The 23,578-nt window shown below is 38.7% G+C and overlaps 2 protein-coding genes across 3 annotated transcripts in view; both read right to left on the bottom strand.

Moving 5' to 3' along the window:
• The window catches only part of tars2 (threonyl-tRNA synthetase 2, mitochondrial), a 20,064-nt gene extending 19,048 nt beyond the window's left edge, over positions 1-1,016 (bottom strand). The window contains exon 1 of the mRNA XM_007254527.4: positions 826-1,016. Coding sequence (XP_007254589.3) covers positions 826-906 — 81 coding nt within the window. The 5' untranslated portion in view covers positions 907-1,016. The remainder of the gene's footprint in view (positions 1-825) is intronic.
• Positions 1-23,578, bottom strand: part of rprd2b (regulation of nuclear pre-mRNA domain containing 2b) — a 25,947-nt gene extending 2,369 nt beyond the window's left edge. The window contains exons 1-10 of one of the 2 annotated variants that reach the window (XR_007439448.1): positions 23,326-23,578; positions 12,422-12,551; positions 11,474-11,604; positions 10,989-11,035; positions 10,746-10,872; positions 10,436-10,611; positions 9,225-9,525; positions 8,410-8,691; positions 8,116-8,307; positions 5,751-8,011 (exon numbers count right to left, since the gene is read on the bottom strand). Coding sequence is in view for 1 of the 2 variants with exons in the window: in XM_007254526.4 (XP_007254588.3) it covers positions 6,036-8,011; positions 8,116-8,307; positions 8,410-8,691; positions 9,225-9,525; positions 10,436-10,611; positions 10,746-10,872; positions 10,989-11,035; positions 11,474-11,604; positions 12,422-12,551; positions 23,326-23,530 (3,567 nt within the window). In the remaining variant the exon portion in view is untranslated. Of the gene's footprint in view, positions 1-5,215; positions 8,012-8,115; positions 8,308-8,409; positions 8,692-9,224; positions 9,526-10,435; positions 10,612-10,745; positions 10,873-10,988; positions 11,036-11,473; positions 11,605-12,421; positions 12,552-23,325 lie in introns of those variants that run through there. The other variant, XM_007254526.4, reaches the window with a different exon arrangement.

Raw genomic sequence — 23,578 nt, 5'->3', positions numbered from 1 at the left:
ATGCAAAAATTCAAGCAGTTCAGCTTGCTTTTTATGACTTGTGATCATCCATCTTCCTCTTGATTATATTCCAGATGTTTTCAATTTGGTAAAAAAAAAAACAAAAAAAAAACTTGTGCTCTCTTTTTTCCCCCAGATCTATATATTCTAGGTAATAGCATCTTTATTGTAAGTGCATCACTATTGGTCTACGCACTGTAACTGTGTTAAGAGAACATATAATATAAAATCAAAATATTATCAGACTTAATCCTTCAAATGTTTTTGATGATCTGTTTAGGTGAAATGAGCTCTGGATCATCCTATGGATCAATGTTTTTTTTTTTTTACCTACAGGCTGTTCCACTAGTGGAAGGGGATAAAGCCATGTGCTTATCATACACTTTCACTTAGCTGGAGATTGTACTAGAATGCCCTTCAAATGTAAAAAATGTTAAAGTGAAAAAGCAGATCTGATTAAAGGAAAGATATTACATGTCGTAAGTACAGTACAACAGTGATCTGTGTCGTCCAGTAACTAGTAAGATCCTCTCATAACAGAGCCTGAACAGCAGCTTGCTGTGTCCTTCAGCAGCTCTGTAGCTACAGAGGTCCATCAGAAAAGCTCAGATACAGAGTGCAGGTCATGTGATCCAGGATCATAAACACCAAGGAATACTAAACTAGACAGCAGTCAGTCTTTCAGCGCGCTCACATCTATCAATCTAAAAACAATCCAGTCCATTCTGAAAGTCCAGCCTCCCTGAGTGTGTGTGTATGGCTGTTCCTGCAGTGTAAGTGTGTGTGTGTGTGTGTGATCTCTCTCCGATCAGAGCTCCAGCGCACCTCTCTGCAGCTCCGCCACGCTGATCCGAGGTGGATCCGCCCCGGCTGTAGGAGCCGCCGCGCGCACAGAGCCGACACCATCCCCCCGCTACACCCACCACCTCTCACCGCCGGAGCCCTGCCAATATATCTCACCCCACAGACCACTGAGCACCTCACTACCAGAGCGCCGCCATGACACAGGAAAACAGTAAGCACAAAGACGGTCTCTGATTGGCGGAGAGCTGTTTCACAGCGAGCCAATCAAATGGCGAGACCAGGAGGCGAGGGCGGGGCGCTCACATCAAAACAACCGCTGATGACCAAAAGGCTTGGATATAGACGTGCGGTCAGTGTAACGTTTAACTTAATTTTATGACCGGTTAAGGTAAAAAGAAAAAAAAAAAAATAGAAAATTAGTAAAACCGTATTTAATTATTTTAAATGTAGTGCAGTGTACAATAAGTTTTTTCATTTTCCGAGTTTTTGTCATCTCCACCCCTCCCAATTGCAATTTCCTAAAAAAATATATGCTTTTTTTCCCTATTTTTTTATTTTTTTTGCATTTAGCAAGTTGGATTGTACAATCAAATTTGCGTTACAAGATACAAAAATGGAAAAATCTGAAAATCGAGAAAAGATTCAACTTTTCCTTTTTGTTGAAATTCAGTTTGAGAAAGGCGGAAAAAAAACTTGATAGTTAAAAAAATTGAGTGAAAACCCATTTTTTAATTTTGAATTTAGCTTGATACAATCTGAAAATGAAACTGCTAAACATTACACTGACCACATGCACGCGGCACTGTATATACGGCAAATCGCTCCAAATATATAAGAAAACTAAACGTAAAACATGAAACACGGGTTTCCGCACAACTCAGGCCTAGGACATCATTCTGAACGTATATATATATATATATATATAAAAATAGGTTTAATGAAATGGATGATGACAGGCCAGTTAAAATACTACTGTCTAGCAGTGAACTGTCCATACATGCATATATATATATTTTTCTTTTTATTTAGATCCAGAAACCTTAATCTCTACCCTGCCATCTGAGTGAGTGAGTGTGTGAGCAGCATCATTTCAGACACAGGGCAGGGTTTACATTTATATATATATATTATATATATTATATATATATATTATATATATTATATATATATATTATATATATTATATATATATATATATATATATATATATATATATATATATATATATATATATATATATATATATATAAAAATGTAAACCATGCCCTGTGTCTGAAATGATGCCTTGCTGCTGCTCACACACTCACTCACTCAGAAGGCAGGGTAGAGATTAAGGTCTCTGGATCTAAATAAAAAGAAAAATATATATATGCATGTATGGACAGTTCACTGCTAGACAGTAGTGTTTAACTGGCCTGTCATCATCCATTTCATTAAACTTAGATTCAGATATGACTGGGTGTCTTCCTGCCTTAAAATCCTTTAAGTTTGGAAGCAGATTTTTTTTATGTATCAGACACAACCATAGTCTACGACAAAGAAAAACAAATTCTTTAGTTCTAAATGAACCCTTAACATGGATCTCGGAAAATGACCACAAAAAAAAAACAAAAAAAACAATTGATTTGCTATGTGCAGGAGTAATTGCATTATATCCTTTGCTTATTGTGTCCTTCTGTGCTGTTTTCAAACGCCTAAATCTAATCCACTTCTTAATATCTAAGCTTCGTCACATTAAAAAGGTATTTTTTTTATACAAATAAAGTAAAAATAAAAAGTAGCTCCAAACTTCATTGTTAGAATCCTGAAGGCCCTAAGATTTAAACTAAAAACTTTGAAAATGCACAGATAGATTTGTTCAAACAAACAGAACCTTGAGCTAGTTCTTCAGGAACGGCCATCTTGAAATTAAGTCACAATAAGAGCCCAAATGAATAGGTGGAATAGGGGAACAGATTAAAATAATTCAGTGGAAAACAGGAATTCTAGCTGTTGATGATAATGTCTCTACAATATTCATGTATTTCCACAGAATTCATTTTGCAATCGGTTCCCTCTATCCTGCCTATTTGTTCATGCTCATTAGTCGACTTATCGTGAATGAAACAGGTGGTTTATTAAAAAGAAAAATTCAAAGTTCCCAGTGCATTGTTGTAAATGTAAGGGCTCTCAGAATTCTTCCAATGAATTATGGAGCTACTTTGAGTCTTGCTAATGTAGCAAAAATAGTGAAATCGTCACATGGGCAATGCTATGCCCCCATTGCTAGCATTATAAGCCTGTTGGAAGCATCTGCTAGACAGATTGTATTTTAGAATGCTCGGGGTAAAGTTTGTACTCTTTATCAGGTTTTACTACACCCCAACTTCATTTCACATTGGATGTCTCCTTTAAGGAGGAGCTATACCAGTATGCCTCGGCAGAGTGCGTCAAAGAAGCTGAGGTCCCACATTTTACTGAAGTTGTGATAAACCTTTAGTTTCCCTCATCACTCCACCAGTTCTCAAAGGTCAGTCAATGCTAGATCAAACAGTGGATGGACACCTCCTCAATTGTACAAGTTTGTTTTAGGCGATCTGAAAGACCACTAGGATAAGCAGACTTCAGCACGGGAGCTGTTGAAACACAGTGACTGATCCGGTTTTATGTTTAGAAGTATTTTGGTGCTTAGAACAGTCTAAGAATATAAGTAATAAAAACAGTTATTTTGTATTCACAGACAGTCTATAAAATATGTGCTTGGGCAGGACAAGTTAGTTAAATGTTCCAGGTGTTTTACAGCGTTGTTTTACAGAAAATCAGGATGAAAATATAAAACCAATTAAATAAAAAAAAAAAAAGAATAATTTTCATAACTAGCTGTAGGTGAATACAAAGCAGTAGGGGCTTTTCTTAGTAACCCTGTTATGATTCCAAGCTACAAATGCAGATGGTGAAGAAGTGATTCTAAACAGTGGAGTTCAGTCAAAGAGAGTCTTCTGTTGTTACAGATATCTGCATTTCCTGATACAGGTCCATCTAAGGATAAAGGATTGTATTTTGTGCTGCACTGTTCACATTTACAACTGTGACAGCAGAAGAGGATGTGTTTGTATTGGAGTCAAAATAATAGATTGTCACCTGTATCTTAATAAGAGAAGTGTAAAGAATGTAAAGAATCACCTTTTTGATTGTGAATGCACATTAGGGTAAAAGAAGACACCATATGCTCGTCAGAAGATTTAACATCAACATTCCAAGAAAAAAAAAAAAAAAAAAAAGCTCACATCAACTGGTTTCACTACTGGTACATGCAGTATTGTACAGGTTTATGGGCATGGTAACAATTTGACCCAGTTTAATCGGTTGTTAAAACATAAAGGTAGAAGTTTTACTAAGCAGAACTAGTCGTTTCATGCACTTTGATCTAACAGAATAACTAAACGTATACTTCCTGTCAGTATAAACACACCTAATGACTGCTGACATTGTAATATTAGATTTGAACATTATTTGGCTTGTCTGAACACACTACAAGTACACAACAATTCCTATCCAGTCAACCTGGGAAATGTTGCTGAACATGGTTTTATGCACAATTTTAAAAGAAAAGTTTTTGAAGAACTTGAGAGTCAGCTTCATGAAAATGACCTTAAAAAATAATTAAAGATTAAAGGTGTGAGAAAGGTGTGTTTGAGGTAAAGGAGAGAGAGGGGGGGGGGGTAAATAAAGGAAAAGGAGATACAGAAATTGCAAAGTGAAAGTTAAGTAAGTGCATTGGTAACTCTGCCTTCGCATTCTCCACAATCATTTGATAGTGTTGGATCACAGGATAGTGTCGGAATATACACAGCCTAAAAGGAGCTACTTGCAGAATTGACTGGAAATTGATTGATTACCTTAACAATGGAAATTTTATAACACACTGTAATATCAAGTCATGGGACTACATTATGTAAACTGAACATGAAATGTTACATAGGAATAGAAGACATTACCACTCACAGTGATCAGCTAAGTGGGTGGTAATGAACATGACCGGCAGCATGGTTGAAATCATTTCCATGTTCAATGCAGGAGGCCCCACAAGTCAGTGCACACCTATTTAACTTCGACAGGACAGAGAATATTTAAATTTCATATCCCATGTCATTTGGCATGTCACTGTACTTTCTTTTTTTAACATTTGGATTAAGCTAAATTTGTTATATGTGACCATGTTAACTGCAAACCATGTTCAATCTTACATGTAGCTCCTTTAGAGACCACAACACAGAACCAAATATGAAAAAGTTCAAGATCACAAAAAAAAATTGTTTGCTTAAATGTAATACTAAAGTTACATATCCTGTATTCACACTTCTACTGGAAACAAAGCAAACTACACCAAAACTGAAAACATGTAATGATAAAGAAATGCTAGCCCCCATCATTCTTGTTTCTCAGCGCAGGGCTTTTATTAGCAACAATACACGTGAGAGCTCGGTTCAAAACTGAACAACAGATACGAGGAAGAAAGCATTAGAAAATCCACTCTGAGGCTGGAGTTGCTCTGCTCTGCTAGCTTATTTCTGCGCCACAGCCTTAAAGAACGGCAAATGGCATTACAAACGGCCCTAGATGGCCAGTGCTAAATCAAATGTTTTATTCAGATTAGAGTTGAAGCAGAGATGAACTGGACTGTTAAGTGTTTACAGAAAGAGAGTGACAGAGCTTAGAGAGCAGAAATGCTTGTTTTGTTTCCCCCCTTCATTTAGAGCTGTTGGGAAGCAGAAGCCATACACAGTGGGAAAGAGCAGAAATAGTTACAAGAAGGAAAGATCTAAAGTTTCTATTTACATTTATGATTACAGATTGGTAACGGAGAAAACTTGTCTTTGCTAATGCGCACACGCACCCACACACACACACACTCCTTCATTCGTTCTACTCCATTCCAAAAAAGTGGAACTGAACTGAATAACCACCTTTGGCCTTTTTTCTCTCTCATTCCATTCATCTTTGTTGTGTTGCCTTCCTTTCAGACCTTCCCTCCTAATTCGTCCACTCCACCATTTGCCTCGAAGACTTCTCTTAGTCTAAAGCAAGTGATCACTGCTGGCTGTGGGTGAGCAGGGTTGGAAGGAGAGGGGGCAGCAGTAAGTGTGTGTGTTTAGACTTTAATTATGGCCCAGAGTCTGGTGCCAACCCTTCCAACACCAGATCACAGCAGGAGAATAAACTGCAGGCTGACCTTTATTCGAACTAAGTTACTAGTAACGAGGGGGCATAAAGGGTCTCTTTGTGGGGTGCAGCGGTCCTCCTCGAAAGGTAGGACCATGCCGCTTCATTCCAGGCAGCAGTGGCTCTCGTGAGAGCGCAGGAGGGGGAAGGGGCAGGGGAAGTGGCAGGCCCCCTCGGGGCAACGGCCTCTGGGAGAGGGGTGAGGTGTGGGGCACGTGAGGGGGTGGGCAGAGCAAGCCATGTGGGGAAGGGGGCCGACGGGATCTCTGAGACCCAGGTGGGGTGGGGAGACAATTTGGAGAGGGCAGGAGGGGGCGTGGCTCACCAGTTGGAGAGGGCGTTGTGGGTGTGGTTGGAGTGGAAGGTGATGGTGGGCCCTCTCGCACTCTGCCCAAAAGGGGCGGAGGTATGCCTGGGGCACCAGGGCGATGGAGAGGGGGAGCATGGCGAGGGAGAAACTGCTCTTTAAGTGTGCCGGGGCGCAGGGGCAAGGGATTACCCCTGGCGGAGGCGGAATTGCCAGTCCCGGCCCCTTCTGGGCGCAGGTTTGCAGGTGGGTGTGGGAGGACGCGATCGATGGGCACCAAGACACCGCCTACCATTACTGCAGAGGTGGGGGAGAGAGGGAAGTCTCTAGGAGGGGCTGGTGGGGGCTGGGGTAAGGGTGGGGCTGTTGCAGGTGGAGCCACAGAAGGGGGGTGGGGCTGAGGGATGGGTGGAACTGGAAGGGTCAGGAAAAAAGGAGAAGATGGTGGGCGGTGCAGGGGGAGAGGGTGAGTGTGCAAAGGATGTGTTGAGTCCTCAGTAGTGTAAGGAGGTGGTGGGAACTGGGGCACCAGATGCGTAGGTGGTGGCACCATCCCTAGCTCTTGGGGGCTCTCAGCGGCATGGTTGCCAGGATGAGATGAAGGTGGGGCTTCCATGAACTCCTCCTCTTCGTACCAGGTCCCCCCTGCTCTGCCTGCAGCTCCACTCGCCCTCCGAGGGCCTCGGCCAATCACGCGGATGCTCTCTACTGTCTGGATGCGGTTGCTGTAGCCCAATGCTTCTATGGGCGCACCATCTTTACTGCTGGCTGTTTTAGACACCACAGTCTCAATGCGGTGGTAGTGTTCACTGTCCCCCTCCTTCTTTCCTCCTTTCTTCCCCTTCTCCTCCTTTTCCTTTCCTCCATTCTGAGACCCACCACTAGGTCTGCGCAAGGTGAGACTCTTTCCTCCAGATCCCTCCATCTTAAGTGCCTTTGCACCCAAATCTTGCACAGAAGAATTGGAGCTTGTGGATCCTCCGGATTTTCTCTTCAAGCTATCCTGCTCTTTGCCTTTCACGGTGCTCCTACTTGCATTTTTAGTGCTCGGGCTAAAGGCCTGTGGCCGTGAGGCTGAGGATGGGGTGCGGTAGTCTCTGTCCTTTCGCTCATCCTCTCTTGGAGTGATTACAGCGTCCCAGGGGTCACTATGATATGCAGTCGGGGAAAGAGCTCCAGATGAACCCTGTTTCTGGTCACTAGGGACACAATGGTCATCCATGATCTCGTCTTGTGTTGGAGTGCTGCCACTTTCATCTCGGACCGGAGTACTATCCGCATTGTCTCCACCTACCAACAGGGGGCTGTTACTGACCCCATCATCCAGACCAAGAGCACTGAAACCAGGGTTTCCTTGCAGGAAGCTGTTGATTTTTGACTCCAAGCTGGGCATAGGTGGCACCTCCCTCGATCTATCCTTTTCTTTTTCCCTTTCTCTCTCCCTCTCCCGTCTGTCCCTCTCCTTGTTCTTCTCTTTCTCACGGTCTTTCTCTTTCACCCGGTCCCACTCCAGACCTCGCTCAAGTTCTGGTTCACGCTTGAGGCTGTTGGCAGAAGCTTTTGGAGTCTTAGGGGTGCTTGGGGTTGTAGTACTTGTCGCTGTGGTGTTGGTTGAGGATGTCGGGGTAGAGGAGGAAGGGGTGGGATTTTGAGAACTGAGAGTGCCGGCACGGGCAGAGGACAAGAGAGAGGATAATCCTGAGAGATAAAAAAGGGATACAAATACAGAGATTGAGGCAAAAAGTATTTTTTCATGTGACACTATCAAACTATAAGAGTGTGTTTATGTCTGTGCATCATACCTTGCAGACGTGGGCTGTTGGTCTGTGTCTTTGTGAGGGCACTGAGGATACCCTCAGGAGAAATGTCTACTCTGGACAGGATACTGGCCAAGGGATTGGGTGTAGGAGTTCCACTGGGAGGAGGTTTTGAAGGGGCGTGGCTAGATGGTGTAGTGGGTGTTCCTGGTGAAGGGCGGGACACAGGACTTACACCTGTGAGGGAAAAAATAAACAAACAATGTACATAAAATGGTAAAGAGTAAAATAAAAGCAATAAAAATATTTTTTGCCTGAATAGCATTAAAAAAGGCTCACCGGTGCTCTTCATCACATTAGTGATGCTGCTGAGGATGGAGCTAATCTTCCCTAGATCCACATTGGCCAAATTCATCTGCAGAGCAGCAGGGCTTGGAGGTACAGGTGTGGTGGGGGTGGGGGCAGCAGGTGATGGTGCGATCTGATTGGCTGCAGGCTCTGAAGATGACTTTGCAGGAGTGGCTAAAGCTGGGGAAGCTGTGGTGAGAGGAGATTTGGTGGCGGTTGCATTGGCTGTCTTGGAAGCAGCCACTGGGGAGGTTTTATCTTTTTTGTCTTCAACTAAAGTAAGTATAAAAAAAAACAAGTCTATTAAAGAGTATATTATGAAATACATTATTCCATACAAAATACATTATAAACCAAAGCTAGAAACTATTTGGAAATGTATTGCTGTAAAAACAGAATTTGCCCAGTAGTATTAATGGTTAACTGGTACCACTTTAAAATAAGACTACCTTTATAAAGGGTTTATAAATGGTTTAGTTTATTAATGGTTACTAAATAGGTTGTAAATGCCTTAAAAATCATTAATAATCATTTTTATTAAGGAATTTACAACCTAATTAGTAACCATTAATAAACTAATTGTAAACCATTTATAAACCCTTTATAAAGGTAGTCTTATTTTAAAGTGGTACTATTTAACTTTTAATTTAAATTTAAATTGTCAAGCTCTAGCTCTCCTAAAGTTTTTTTTGTCCTGACTTAAGTCACAAGCTTACAAACGTACAAGACAAAAATGTACTAGAGAAATACGACAGATGTTCTTGCTAAAAAAATATATGGAATCGGTCACATGGCCCTAATCTCACCAATACTGCTTTTGTTTGTGGACTCCTCCTCCTTTTCTTCTTCTTCTTCTTCTTCTGAAAGGTCCATGTCCTCCAAATCTCTGTTGTCTTTCTGGTCTCCTGTTCTCGCTCCCTCTCGGTCTGTACTGCCCTGTCCTGCTCTGCCCACCAGCCCATGGAAGGGTGAATCGGAGCCTGTGGGCGAGGGAGCATCTTCAGATGGAGAGGGGATGGGTGAGTCGTCCAGGTCTGGTAGTGTGGACTTCAGGGCATCCAGTTTACGCTTTAGACTGGACACTCGATTAGCAAAAGTTTTATATGCCTGAAGGGATTCAGAGAAAGAGTGTGAATCTATTAAAAGCTGCAACATATAAAAAAAAGTGTAAAAATTTTTTCTAAATAAAACTTAAGATAAAATAAGCTTTTTTGCAATCATGGCAAATCAAAACTAGTGATTTTAATTAAATACTGGAAGTAAACATCAACAAACACAACAAACACATATCAAAAATCACAATAGACTACTTAAACTCCTAGGTAAAAAAAAAAGTATAACCCACTCAACCTAAATGTCAAACAAGCACTGGATATTAATCTACACAGATTTCTCTCATGAAAATAAAAATGAATGTTTATTTGGGTGAGTAAAGACGTTTCTGTTTATTTACAGTAAGCTAAGATTTCAAATATTTCGGCGTGGTTCGCAGCAGCGCTAGCCGTGACGCTATTAGCTAGCAGTAGCTTGTTTTAACACTGTAAACACACAGGCTATAGTCTGATATATACAATATTTCACCTTTCAACAGTGAAAAAGCTAGCACTACGGTTAGCAGCTAATGCTAATATTTCTCCAGTCTCAGAGCTGAAGAAACTTCCCTGAAACTCCTGTTTAACACTGCACCTCATCGAAGTGGCTTTACCGCTTCTTACAACCTGACTGGTAAAATTCATACATAGGGCTCACTGGATTAAAAGGCGCACTGGCAATTTTTAAGGAAATTAAAGGATTTTGTGTGCACCTTATAGTGCGAAAAATATGGTAATTCATGCAATATGACGAAGGGATCTACTACTAGGGCGCTAGAAGTCATTTAAAAGGAAAGATTATGCAATTCACAGCATTTTTTGCCCCTATTTGTTACTTTTTCAAAGATTTTGCATTGAATCTGATGAATATTTAACATTTACTTTTTCTAAACACACACAGTCTACACTTAAAAAGCCTGACTTACATTGGCAACAATCTTGACCTCTTTGTACTGCATTTCATAGAAGACCTCTGCATTCCCCAGAGCTTCCAGCAGAGGAGGTCCAGCTTGCATCTGTCCCTCCAAAAACTTCACAAACTCTTGCAGCTTCATGCCGCCCTCCTCAAAGTCTTTAGAAAACTTATTCCCTCCTGCTTTATCTATGAAGACATAAAAGAAGAAAAACAAAGAGAAAACAAAGGAAGAAAACAGTGATTTATTTCTGCATTATTCAATAACAAAGACACCTACATATAAAAACACCCACATACACAGTTGAAAATTTCCACATTACCTTTGAGCCTCTTGAGGGCCTCCGTGCTGCATACATCCACTCTTAGAGCAGCCAGCTGCTTCTCCTTCAGCTCACTCTCCTCCATAGAGTGCTTATATGCAGCCAAGCTCTCGATTAATGCATGTGGCTAAGAAGGAAAAATAGTATTAATGTTAGGTTTAACAGAATTGGTACAGGATTAAAGATATAATTAATGATAATATGGAGGAGAAAATTAAAATCAGGCATAAAAAAGAAACTTACAGCAAACTCTGCCACAATCTTTGACTTGAGGGCAGTTTTAGGGTTAACTGTGAAAAGAAAAGAATGAATACACAAACTAGCCTTTCTGGCACCAACCACCATGTCACTCACAATAACATTACAGTAAGTGCATAATCAGCTAGGTCTATAACAATCCAGGATATTTAAAAATATATATTCCAATTCCAAAGTATAAATATTTTAATAATTTTAATTACAGTTTATTAATTGGACAGTATATAGTCCAAACAAATATTTTTATTGTGACTGGCCTAGTTAACCTACAAACACAATTTCTGCACTTGATATGTTGTGATATTCACCACTGTCCTCAAAAAACTCATTCATATACAAATAATCTCGCATGTAAATGATTATACATTTTTCAAGCGTCTTAAATCATTAAAAATTACTTAGCATTCATAACTGGACTTTACAACAGAATGTACTCTTTAATCTAAGGAGAACTGAAGCATGTACTTTACCAGTAGGTGGTGGTGGCTGTTCTTTCTTATGTAGTGCGGCCTTTAGCTCTGTGATCAACTCCTCTGGATAAACTGTTCTCTCCTGCCAGATGGTGAATATCCTCTCCACTGATTTACGCACTTTAGCATCCCTACACAAAAAGAAACACAAAAAAATTACTACAAACAAATAGGTTAATAAACTATTAAAATGTGTTACTTTTGAACCTGTTTAGTGAACAGTTTACATTCTGATATATTAATCAGTCTTTTGTGGCTTCAAAGGCTCATGCAAAATGACTGAACCACAAAGCTCACAAAATGCAGTACGCATAGGTATAAAATGCATGCCTTTAAAGTAAGTTTATGTTAACTTTAACTAGGGTAAAAGGCAGCATTCTGTTAACTGGCTTCTCTTTAGGGTAACTTAGATTTACTCATACAATTCTAAATTAAAATCACTTAAAATCACTTATCAATTAAACATTCAATATTGAATTCTTGCTAAAATGTTTAGATATTTCTGAAGGCCTGCTTTATAGGATTTTAGAAATTTTAAAAGGCTAAACACGATATTCAAAAATGTGGATTACTGGATTACCACCAAAACTGAGTGTGACAGTCCTTACTTAGCTCATCCACTTATAAACAGGTCATTATCCCTTACTCTGCCTTACTCTGCCTTAGTGTATTAAGGAGGCAGTATGTTTAATACAAAACTTTTCTGAATTCATAAAACCACAGAGTGGTCTGATTAATATTTACTATTGTTAATTGTTTTGTTTGGTCATTCTAAAACCCCATTTCATAAAGCCTTATCTGTGACTGTTATATTGTGTGCTACCAGCATCCTGACCATCAATTATTTGGCTGGAGGGTCATTTTTGTGGCAAGAGACACAGAACGGATACATTTCCTCTACCCCTGCCCTCAGTACCACACGCTGACCGACACTGGGAGTATGCTAACCTGACCAGCAGGGCGGCGCCTGGTAGGACATCAGCAAAAGCACTGCGGTACACGATAGCATTCTTCCTCTTGCAGTTCTGTATGACATCATTAGCGAGGTAGAAGAGATTCAGCCTGTGACTTGGATCCGCTGTTCAAAGAGAAAAGGAAAACCATTATTAATATTCATATGTCCAACAATAAAGGAAGTAAAAACTCAAGTTAATTTACTCAACTTGTTTTCTTGATGGCTGACACCATATTACACTGCATAGCACAAATCTACTTTGATTCTTCCACAAAATGGCAAAATGTCAACCATGAAGATAAATTTACCTTCACACATGGTCACATGAGTTGTCACAGTGATAGAATTGTACCTTTCAGCAGTTTTAAGTTTATTATGTGTGCTAATCTTTTGCTTGAAAGAAGCCAAGCTGATACGAAGCTGCTGCGACTGCTGCTAGTCTCACACATCTGATTCTGGTTCACTTGTGGCACAGGCGCAAATGGGAAAACATTTTGCAAAATATTCAGAACAATTAATTAATAAGACACTATAAAACACCATCACCCTGCTGAATATGCCCAAACTGAGAAAGGTGGCAAAGAGGCTAAGGCTACTTTTAGATTACCAGATTTTTTTTTTGCTCAGTGTGGCTTAGATCAGATTTTTTCATGGCTGTGTGAAAGTGCCAAATTAATTTTTTTCAAATTAGACTTGAGTCACTTATATGTTTATAAATCGGATACGTGTACAATCCATGGACATGCAACATGAATTTGAATGGTCAAATTGGAATTCATGCATCATTTTGCTCTTTCGCATGCGCTACGTGCTTCTCTCTCATCCAGCTCATACATCTCTTGGTGCAGCTGTGCAGCTATAGCTGCAAAAACAGCAAAAGCAAACCGCCTGGCCTTTTTTCACCTCCTCGACCTGAGAATGTACTTCAGAGCAGCTGTTTACTGTTTCCACTCCAGCAAAAGATGCTCCACATATGAGCTGCTAAAGCATCCATTTCCCTTTGTAAGGCTTTGAGTCGTCTCTCAAATATGACGCTTTTTTTGTTGTTGGTGAAGGTGACGTTTATACATGTATCAGGGTGCGCATGTGAAATGTTTCACAGACAGATTTGTTCACATAACACACAGGTACAGATCACTTACATTTATGAATGTAAACTATGAAGATAGCTAAATACGGACGGTACCAGTAATCCACAACATAAAATGCCACCTGGGCCACAGCACACACGCAACCTACCACAAGCTGGGGCCAAGTCTATACAAATACTGTCCTAACATTTTAATTGTAACTGATTATATATTATATAGCCAAAGTCTCCACCATCATTACAATTAAAAGAAATGTTAGTACTACATATAACCCATCTTGCTTACACTGTAGGTCTACAACAAGATGTCAAAATCTAACACTAAGCTCATTTAGCTTAGAGATGGCTGACCTCACTACTTAAAAAAAAGAAAGAAAGAAACCCTATTGGAGCCTTAAAACAGTACAAAATTGGCTGTAGCTTTGCCACATGCTAGTGTCATGTAATATAAGCAGGATAAAGGCAGAGATAGTGGCAGAGTTTTCCTAAATTTGTGATTATGAAAAAGAAAAAAGAAAAAGGATATGATGCACAAGAATTTTTTCTAACCAGTGTAAGAATAGTTACCTTCTAAAAATAACTGCAACAAGAGACTGCATAGTGTCAAATTTAGCAAGCTGAAGTTTGCTTCCTGACTGACATAAGAAGCTGTCAAGTTAAGACGGCAACTCTCGCATGGTGAAACAATAACTGCTTTTCACCTCACCCAGCTCTAGCCCAAGTCTATTTTGTCCCATTTAACAATATCAGAATTTCAAATGTGTAGACTAACCACTGACTGAAATATGACTGGGAGTTCTTGTAATGCTCACCCCAGCGTCTGTTCAACAAAAAGAGCCTACTTACACTGCAAGTAAAAAGGGGTGCTAGTGCAAAAGCCAAACAAAGCAGAAGAATCAGATGAATGTATTCCTGCATTATGGAGCTAAACATTACAAACTACCCATATCGACTACTCCCATCACCAAGTGAACTGCATAAACTGCAAATCAGTCATTACTTTAGTTTGGGTTTATAAGGAGTAAACACTTTACACTTTAAAACTACAGTCACAACAAAAACCTGCGGGGTAAACCATGTGCAGCCTTTGGCATAGTCTCAAACAGCCTCAAACAGTTCATGAGCAAAGTATTATTGCATTTAGCAATGCAGAAAACACTCAGACTTAATTCATAAAAGTGGAATTCAGTTACAAGCATGGGAGACACATGGAGAAAAATAAGAATTAGTAAATAAAAAAATGTGCTGTGCGAAAACTGTGAATTGGTCTACAAAACCTAAAAAACTTCTCGTACCAATGTTCAAAAAACATAGCTATTTTTTTTTTACAAAGAGAAACAGCAAATTCTTGTGGTCATTTGCTGGTAGATTTACTTCACTTCCTTAAAGTACATAGTAAACACTGAAGCTGCTGTGTACTACTTCCACCCACTTGTGGAGAAACAAACAAACAGTTTGAAACAGCCTATGAAAAAGTTTACACGCCAATGAAACCATAGCTTAGCACCAACAACTGCACTGAAAAAAAAGCCACTCAAACAGGACAAAAAACAGCACAATCAGTCCAGCGGAAAGCACTGTGGTTACTTTGCTATTCCAGACTAAGCGTACCTAGCCTTAAAAAAACAACTAGTTGTTTATCTTTTCAGTCTCTTACTGTGCTATGCTAAAGATGGCGGCTGCCATTTGAAGTTTTACATCAAGCATTTCTTCAGATTTCTTATGAAAAAAATAAATAAATAAAAGACAACAAATTTAGCAGTCCACAGTTACCCAGCAATGATGTACTGCACTGGGCTGTGTTTTGCTGTGTCTTGTTGAGACAGATGTGTTTACACTGCCATAACATCTGCCTCAATTGTTAGACTTCCTCCTACAGTAGTTTAAATGATTATATTTGTATCTGCTTTAAACACCCCTGAGATGCATTTACACATTAATTTTGGTCTTATCCAGATATAATTCTGATACTCAAGACACAACAAACAATCAGGGGTGAACAGGGTCAGAGTGTTACTATCCGTTATTGCATATTTAAGACAGCATTTACAAAATTAAATTCTGAACTCTCTGTGCTGATAACAATGCCAACACACATTTACTAAAGAAGAGTAGTAAAATCAATAAAGCCTAGTCTTATCATTCTGCTATGCTGGAACATGTTTCCTAATAGATTTAGACAAATCAAAAACATCAGTGATTACAGAGACTGCTTTCTGACAAACGGTCATATTATTGCTGATTTCCCAGAATCTGATTGAATGAACTTTGCATGACTACTCATGAGCAAAAAAGCAGCATACTTATTATAAAACATGCATAAAACTGATTAAGTCTAAAAAGGTGTTCTATATTGTATACTATGCTAATATATTTCTCAGTAATATTTGGCTAGGGTTGCGCCATTGGTTGTTTATACTAATTACTAGGGGTGTGCTATATTATATCGTATGCAATCGCATTATCGCAAAAATGTTTAAAATGCATTTTTTTTTTGTGATATTCTTGACAGTTGTCAGTTTTGCATTCATTTTGACCTTTAATATATATTTTTAAATAGTTTGTTTGCTGTTTAAATACATGCACCAAATATGCTATACTATTGTTGTGGTAGATTTTTGTCAACATTTCTGTTTTTCTACACTATTTTATACAAATGGAAGGACGCTTATAGTTTTTTTTTTCCTGCTTGAAGTCTCTATTATATCCAAGTTATATTTACAATAAAGCTTAGATTGGGGCCAAAAAAACCCATAAAAGGTCATGAATAGTCCAAGCATGATTTAGACCTGCCATTTTCTTTAAAACATTTTAAACTAGAATTTATAGATGTAGGTGCCTGTACTTCCTGATTTCTGCCCCCAAAATTTTCATTGTCTTGCCTGGCAGCTGCATCCACAGTCCAGTGGCACAGAAGGTTGTGGCTGCAGACAAGTGGAGTAGCTCATGTGTTCGCACTGCGCAGGACAGTGCTGCGTGATCATAACATTCTACCTTTTTTACGGCCACAGGGTAAATGATTATTTTGCTGTACAATGAATATCACGGTGTAGCTTTGTATAAAATTAAAAATTGCATTAGAAAACGTAGGCCTACATCATAGACCGTTTTTATGAGCCCGACCTGACAGGGCCAGTGGAAAGTGGTGGGCATTAGGCTTGGGCAGAGAATCTAAACTAATTTAAACTAAGTCCTTTCTGTACACATTAGAGGTGTCACGGTTCTCTAAATCCTTGTTTCGATTTTATTTCCGATTTTAGGGTCACGATTCGGGTCACGAAAGGGCTGCTCTTTGAGCAGTCACAATGTCTGCGGCGTCGGCTACAGTGTGCTGTGCCATTTGCGTAGCGTGCATGCTTGCGTAGCTTAGATAAAGGGATCGTCAATACTCTTTGACTTCGAGGCTCGAGACCATTACATAATTTCAATTGATTTCGATGAAATATCGAAATCGTGACACCCGTAGTACACATATACTGTGTGATGCATATCTTCTTTAAAGCCACCCAAAAAAACACAATGGAAAAATGAAGCAAAACAAGCTGCAACTCTGCAGTAAGAGCAAAATAATTCACTAACTAAATAATGTTTTTTTTTTTTTTAACCACACACAGGACAACATACCCATCCCAGCTAAGATCACAACCTCCCTCCATAAGCCTACTCAACAAGATCTAAGGACAAGATAAACAGTTGAAAACATATTCTTACTATACACACTTAATCAGAATATCCCAAACCACATCATTTAAACAAAAAACACAAACAAAACAAATCCACATGGCTTACAAACATTGGACACAGACTGTCACCAACTTGGTAAAGACATGGAGAAAAAATATTATACATTATAAACTATAAACCCTAATCAGCTTTAAATTTAGGAAACCTGTATGGGTAAAGCTGTACAGTTTAAACACTAAACCTGAGAATATAATATTACTCATAACCAGTGCTAAACATTTTGTTAACGAAATTGACGAAAAATCTTCATTTCCGACCTATATTTCATGTTGAAAACGAGACGAAAACTAAATAAAAACACTTAAAAATGAAACTAAACAAAAAATGTCAACAGCTGACGATTGGGGGAATTACTTGTTATTGAATATCCTCATGACCGGTGTTGTTGCTGAATCTGTACTTAACTGTAATTAACACTGCCCCTTTACATACTCTTTAAAAACAATTGCATGGAATTAAACCTTCTATAAATGCAGAGAAAAAAACAAAAAACAAAAACGAATTTTAGATATATAGACAGAAATGTGCAAAACTGAATAATACCCAATATATATTTGCAGAACAAAACAATTCAGGAAAGTTGTTCTCAGGCCATTCCCAAACAAACTCTGCTATGAAATGTTTTACCTATGTTCTTAACAGCTGTTCAGGTGTAGTTTTGCCATTTCTGCCGCTGCTAAATTGCAATTGACCTTCTTCTTGTATTTACTTCCTTGATCAGTCCTAGACAACTCTGACCAATAAGTGGAGAGAACATACTTGTGGTTTGTTTTGAAGAATTTTGTTAAACTCGTTAACGGATTTGGACCAGAGAAACAATCTACAAGTGTGAAAACTCACAGCATAACGTTTCTTTAGTGTAATCTTTCCGGGTGTACTGAACTGTTTATTTTACAGCACCAACAAGCCACTAATAATGCAACTGTGGTAAGACTACACCTCAAATGGCACACTAATAAACACTTGCAACTTGCATGAACAAAGAATGGAGAAAACATCATGGTGCTTTTAAAAGTTCTTTGCAGGTCAACTCTGAATATGTTCATCCCAAGTTCAGCAGCTCAACAGGTCTACTATTGTAGAAAGAAAAGACCTCCTTAAAGTATGTCAGCTGGATGTTATGGAAAAAGAGACATCATATTACAAAATAATGTTGTTACATTACTTTAGTGCAGTGTACTAGAGATTGTACTCTAAGTACTTTAAGTTTATTCTTTTCAGACACACTGTTAGATGTTAACTGTTTAAAAATACACATTACGCTGTGCTTTTGTGTAATAAATAAACAACGAAATACTAATTTTTTTACATAATACTTTGTTAAAGTTATCATACTGAGATATTATTTTTTAAATCATCACCAAGCCCTATTTTACGGGAGAAAAATAATCTTTCTAACAGATATCATTTGAAAAAGACTGTAATCCAAGCTACTTTGGAGCATTTCTACCGGCAACTAATCATGAAATTCTGACACAACAGGAGAACACAGCAGCCATTCAAAAAGTGCATAAGCCAAAAAAGGACAATATACATAAATGAATCATCCAAGCAAAATGGTAAGATAATTGTACAATAAATACATCGCTTTAAACCAATGCTTCCAACAAGCGCTGCCCAAGCAGATTGCTCTATCAATTCAGTGGAAATACATTCTAATATATTAAATATTTGGCAACTCCTGTTTCAACAACTCCAGTCCAAAACTAATGCAAATATTCACCCGGCTTATCAGCTTTTGTTTTGTTGGTGCTTGTCAGTGGACTTAATTTCAAGATGGCGGCGCCCGGAGAACCTCCTTAAGGTACTGTGTGTTTAAACAGACGTATTTAATACACTACCTATGTGCTTTCAAAGTTCTTCCAATGAAGTGTGGAGCTACTTTGAGCTGTGAGATTTTTTGCATGGCCAATGTTATGTCCCTACGGCTAGAATTGACAGCCTGTTGGGAGCATCAGCTAAAAACGCTGGAGACAAACAGAGATGAACTATTCAGTATTAGTTGTACTAAACCACAAGTAAGAGTTTAGATTCTCTGCCCCAGTCAGAGCTGATTTCAATCTAAGCTTTATGTCCATGTTACACCTGTTTTTTTCCTTTAAAACACATTATTCTGTCACATAAATTAGCTTTTTCCTCATGAAGAGCCAGCAAACAGAGCCTGAGTAGACCAAATCTATGCAGACATCGCTTTTAACGAGTGCATTCACTGATAACTGCACCAGTTGCTTACACCACCGTGCGAATGAACATAAACAGCTAGTCTAGATTCTGTTTAGTTCCAATTGGCAACATGCATACTGCCAAACGAGGACTAAAAGTGTATAAAGCCCCCCAGCACTGAGCTGCAGAGCAGTGGAAAGTTCTGTCATGAAGAAGCTCCATACAATATTTTTGGGATGAGTTGGGGAGTTGGGGATGAGGTGGTGTGGATTCTACATTCTTATCTCATAACGCTCTTGTAACATTAATTATATCCTCATCGTATAAAAACGTATCCTCCAGCACTGAATTAAATCCTTCAACATCTAGTAGAAAGTCCTTCCTGGACAGCAGAGACAGTTTCTTTAGCAAAAGCAGGATAAACTTTTTTTTAAATGCCCTTGATTAGGAAAGAAACAATTAATAAACAAGTGTTCCAATACTTCTGTCCAGACAGTATACTTCTTGCTAGCTAACAGCAAGCAGCTGCAACTGATAAGGTGGAATGGAGAGCCAGACTTCACCAAAAGATATTACAGAACGTCCTACAGGACTTTTTTTTTTTTCACTGCTCAGATAAAACTAAGCTACAAACTAGAAAACAACATTGGAAACACACACTTAAGCACTAAGGAAAGGCCTGTACACACAAACATGGTTACTAACTAGCATATATAAAACCCCATCATACCCTGCTGTCCAGTTTATTCTGACTCTCATTCTTTTACTCTAATCAGGAGCTGCTGATTCAGCAGCACAGGTTTATCCGTCTCTAGGCCTCTATGAATCTACCTATAGACAGGATTAGCCAGTGGTGCATTATGGGGAAAGTGGTCTGTGGTCCTGCTAATCTCTAAAGGTTTACGGTGGTGCACTTGGCCAGGTACTGGGGAAAAAAAAAATCTGCCAGTATATAAAACTTTGATAGAGAATAGACACTCGTATAACTTTTACACAAACAATACAAAAATTAGCTTAAATCAATTCATTTAAGTGGCGTGACCGGTGTCAGCCAAATTGCAGCCACCCACACCTGGTGTTTTTCCAAAATACAACATTTTAGCAGCAAATATCAGTTTGAAATAGGAATGTGCCATACGTATGGAAGGCAATAATATTGCCAACTTTTCTGAATATCGTGAACAATATTATAGCTTGAAATATCGTGCCATATCATCCACCCCCAATTATCGGGGTAATACATTTTTTTGCTGTTTTCAGCAAAAGGAAAAATTCACACTGTTATCAGTTCCCATTATATATCTACTAGAGACATATTATATCAGTCCAGTATCATTTATTTTACTTTAATCCTGGATATATGGAGATATTTAGAATGCATTATTAATATCATGACATTCTGGATTATTGACTTCTGTTACAAATCTGATAAAAATATTTTTTATCTCAGTTAGTGGTGTGCCATATCATATATACAATGATAAAATTAAATTTAAATTTTGTTGCAGAAATGTATTCTTAGTGTTTTGTCTGATCGCCGAGAGTATTGTTATCGCGAAAATACCTTGAAATATTGTGATATTATTTTAGGGCCATATCGCCCACCCCTAGTTTGAAAAATTGGCCAAATTGGTCGATGTTAAAAGAAATATATACATACATAAATTATCTGCCAATACAGAGATCATTTGGATACCATTGTACATCTCCAGCTTTAAATTACACAGATAAATATGTAGATAATATTTGATATTAGCAACAGCCCACAACTTTAATCAGCCTACCCAAATACTTGTATGCAGTCGCTGGTCACACAAAAATCTTACATCTCCAAAATGGCAACTTTACAGTAGTACTGTGCAACACATCAAAATTACTGATTTATAAACTATTTAACATTTGATATAAAAAAAAATGTGGGGTATGTGGTCTTGGTTGGCCTGCTAATCATTAAAGGTTCAGGTACAAGAGAAAAAAAAGACATTCAGAAACACTAAAGTTAGATACAAAAATTGTGCTTCCTATTAGTTTTTTAAAGTGACCAAACATTCATGTACAACTGTATAAAAATGTAGAACTCTTCCCATTAAATGCATGCTTTGGGAGCGTTACAAGAGGTGTGCCATTTCTTATCGTATGCAATAATATTTCTGAATATTTTTATCACACATAATTCCCTAATATATTGTGATATTATTTTAGCAACATACAGGACATTAAGGTACAACTTTTTTGATGTGTGTAGCAAAAGGAAAATTCACACTCATTTTCCATTAAATATTTACTAGAGACAGATTATATCTGTCCAGTAATATATTCTTTTATTTAAATTCCAGATATACAGAGTGCATTTTTAGTATCATGACATGTTGGATCACTGACTTCTGCTACAATCTGGCAAAAATTTCACATCGGGCTGTGCTATATCTTATTGCAGACAATTATACTGCCAAACAAATTTCAATATAAATTTTGTTGCTTCTGTGTATTCTGGAAATTATTTTTCTGTTAAATTTAACGTTTTGCTGTATCGCCTACCCCTACTAGATTTCAGAGCACTGCTGTGAGAATATGATTACATTCAGGGAAAATAGCATTAGTGAGGCCAGGATGTTTGATGAATATCATTGCAGGGAACAGAGTTCCACTGCTCAACAGTTTAACACCAGGGGCCTTTATACCCTCTCTAGCCCACACCTGACATTAGGCACAGTGTCATGTTTAGATTTATGTTTATCTGCTCCCTAGAGTCCTATTCTATTAGCAATACTTATCAACAGGCTCTAGACAAGCTTTGTGCGAACGCATATGAAAAATAAGTTTCTTCAAAACAGCAAATGTATAGGGGAGAGTTAAAGCTGTATTAACTTGAAATGGAAGTCAGTGTAAAAAAAAAAAGAGTTTAATACAGGTCATTTTGGAGAAATTGTATTGGTCCATTCATCAAGACAATTTAACACAGTGTAGGAGAAAGTTTGTGTTCAAATTATGCAATAAACAAACAAAAAAACGGAGACACTTGGATAGGATAAACATGTATATACAAATAAACAAAAAATGAAGAGACCACTTCAGTTTCTGAATCGGTTTCTGTAATTTTGCTATTTATAGGTATGTATTTCAGTAAAATGAACATTGTTTTTTTTTTTATCTATAAACTAAGGACAACATTTCTCCCAAATCCCAAAGAAAAGATTTTGTCATTTAGAGCATTTATTTGCAAAAAATGAGAAACTGCTGAAATAACAAAATACGCAGAGCTTTCAGACCTCAAATAATGCAAAGAAAACAAGTTCATATTCATAAAGTTTTAAGAGTTCAGAAATCAATTTTTGGAGAAATAACCATGATTATGTTGGAAGATGAACTTTGCAAACACTTACTGTTAGTCTACGGAATGTTAGGGTTACCACTTTCCACAATGTCACAAAAAGGCCCAGTTTCCAAACTCACTATACAGAAAAATGCCAGCTTATAGAAAGACCCCAAACCTGAACACTCACTAGGACCAGTTGGTGATCTAATGTACTGTGTGTGCTTTTAAATGAAATCAAACTATTTTATCAGAAACAGTTACTATTCATTTTCTGTTCAAACTGTTTGCTAGCTATCTGTTTTCATGAAATATAAAGCAGATAAACCAGGCCTGGATGAGCACCAGCACCATCAGCAGCAGCAACACCAACACCAACACAAACTGAGTCACCATGTCCTCTGCATGAAGAAACACAGCGGAAAAAGTGCACACAGCGCAGTCTTACAGAGTTTAAACTGTGCAGACAGGACTGCTGCTTTCCCACGGGTAAATTAGCGCTTAAACAGCAGACAGACAGACAGGCAGGCAGGCAGGGCCGAAGCCTGTGCACACAGAGAGCAGAGCTCTGAAAGGGAAACACTCACATTTCTTCAGCCACTTCATCCAGCAGCGCACCACCAGGCCGTGCTGCTTCTTGTTCTCGATACAGAACGAGCTCAGGCTCTGGATGGACTCCATGGTGTTGGAGACCCCCTGGAAGCGACGGTCCAGCGAGGCCTCCAGCGCGGCCGAGGAGCTGCTGCTGCTACTGCGGCTGCGACCACGGTTCGCTTCAGCTCCGGCCGCCATCTTTCCTTCACCTTCTCCCAGCAGCGCCCAGCCGCTTCATTTAGGACT

Source organism: Astyanax mexicanus, chromosome 6 (assembly GCF_023375975.1).
Source record: "Astyanax mexicanus isolate ESR-SI-001 chromosome 6, AstMex3_surface, whole genome shotgun sequence".
Classification (NCBI taxonomy): Eukaryota; Metazoa; Chordata; class Actinopteri; order Characiformes; family Acestrorhamphidae; genus Astyanax; species Astyanax mexicanus.
This window is presented reverse-complemented; position numbering and strand designations above follow the sequence as displayed.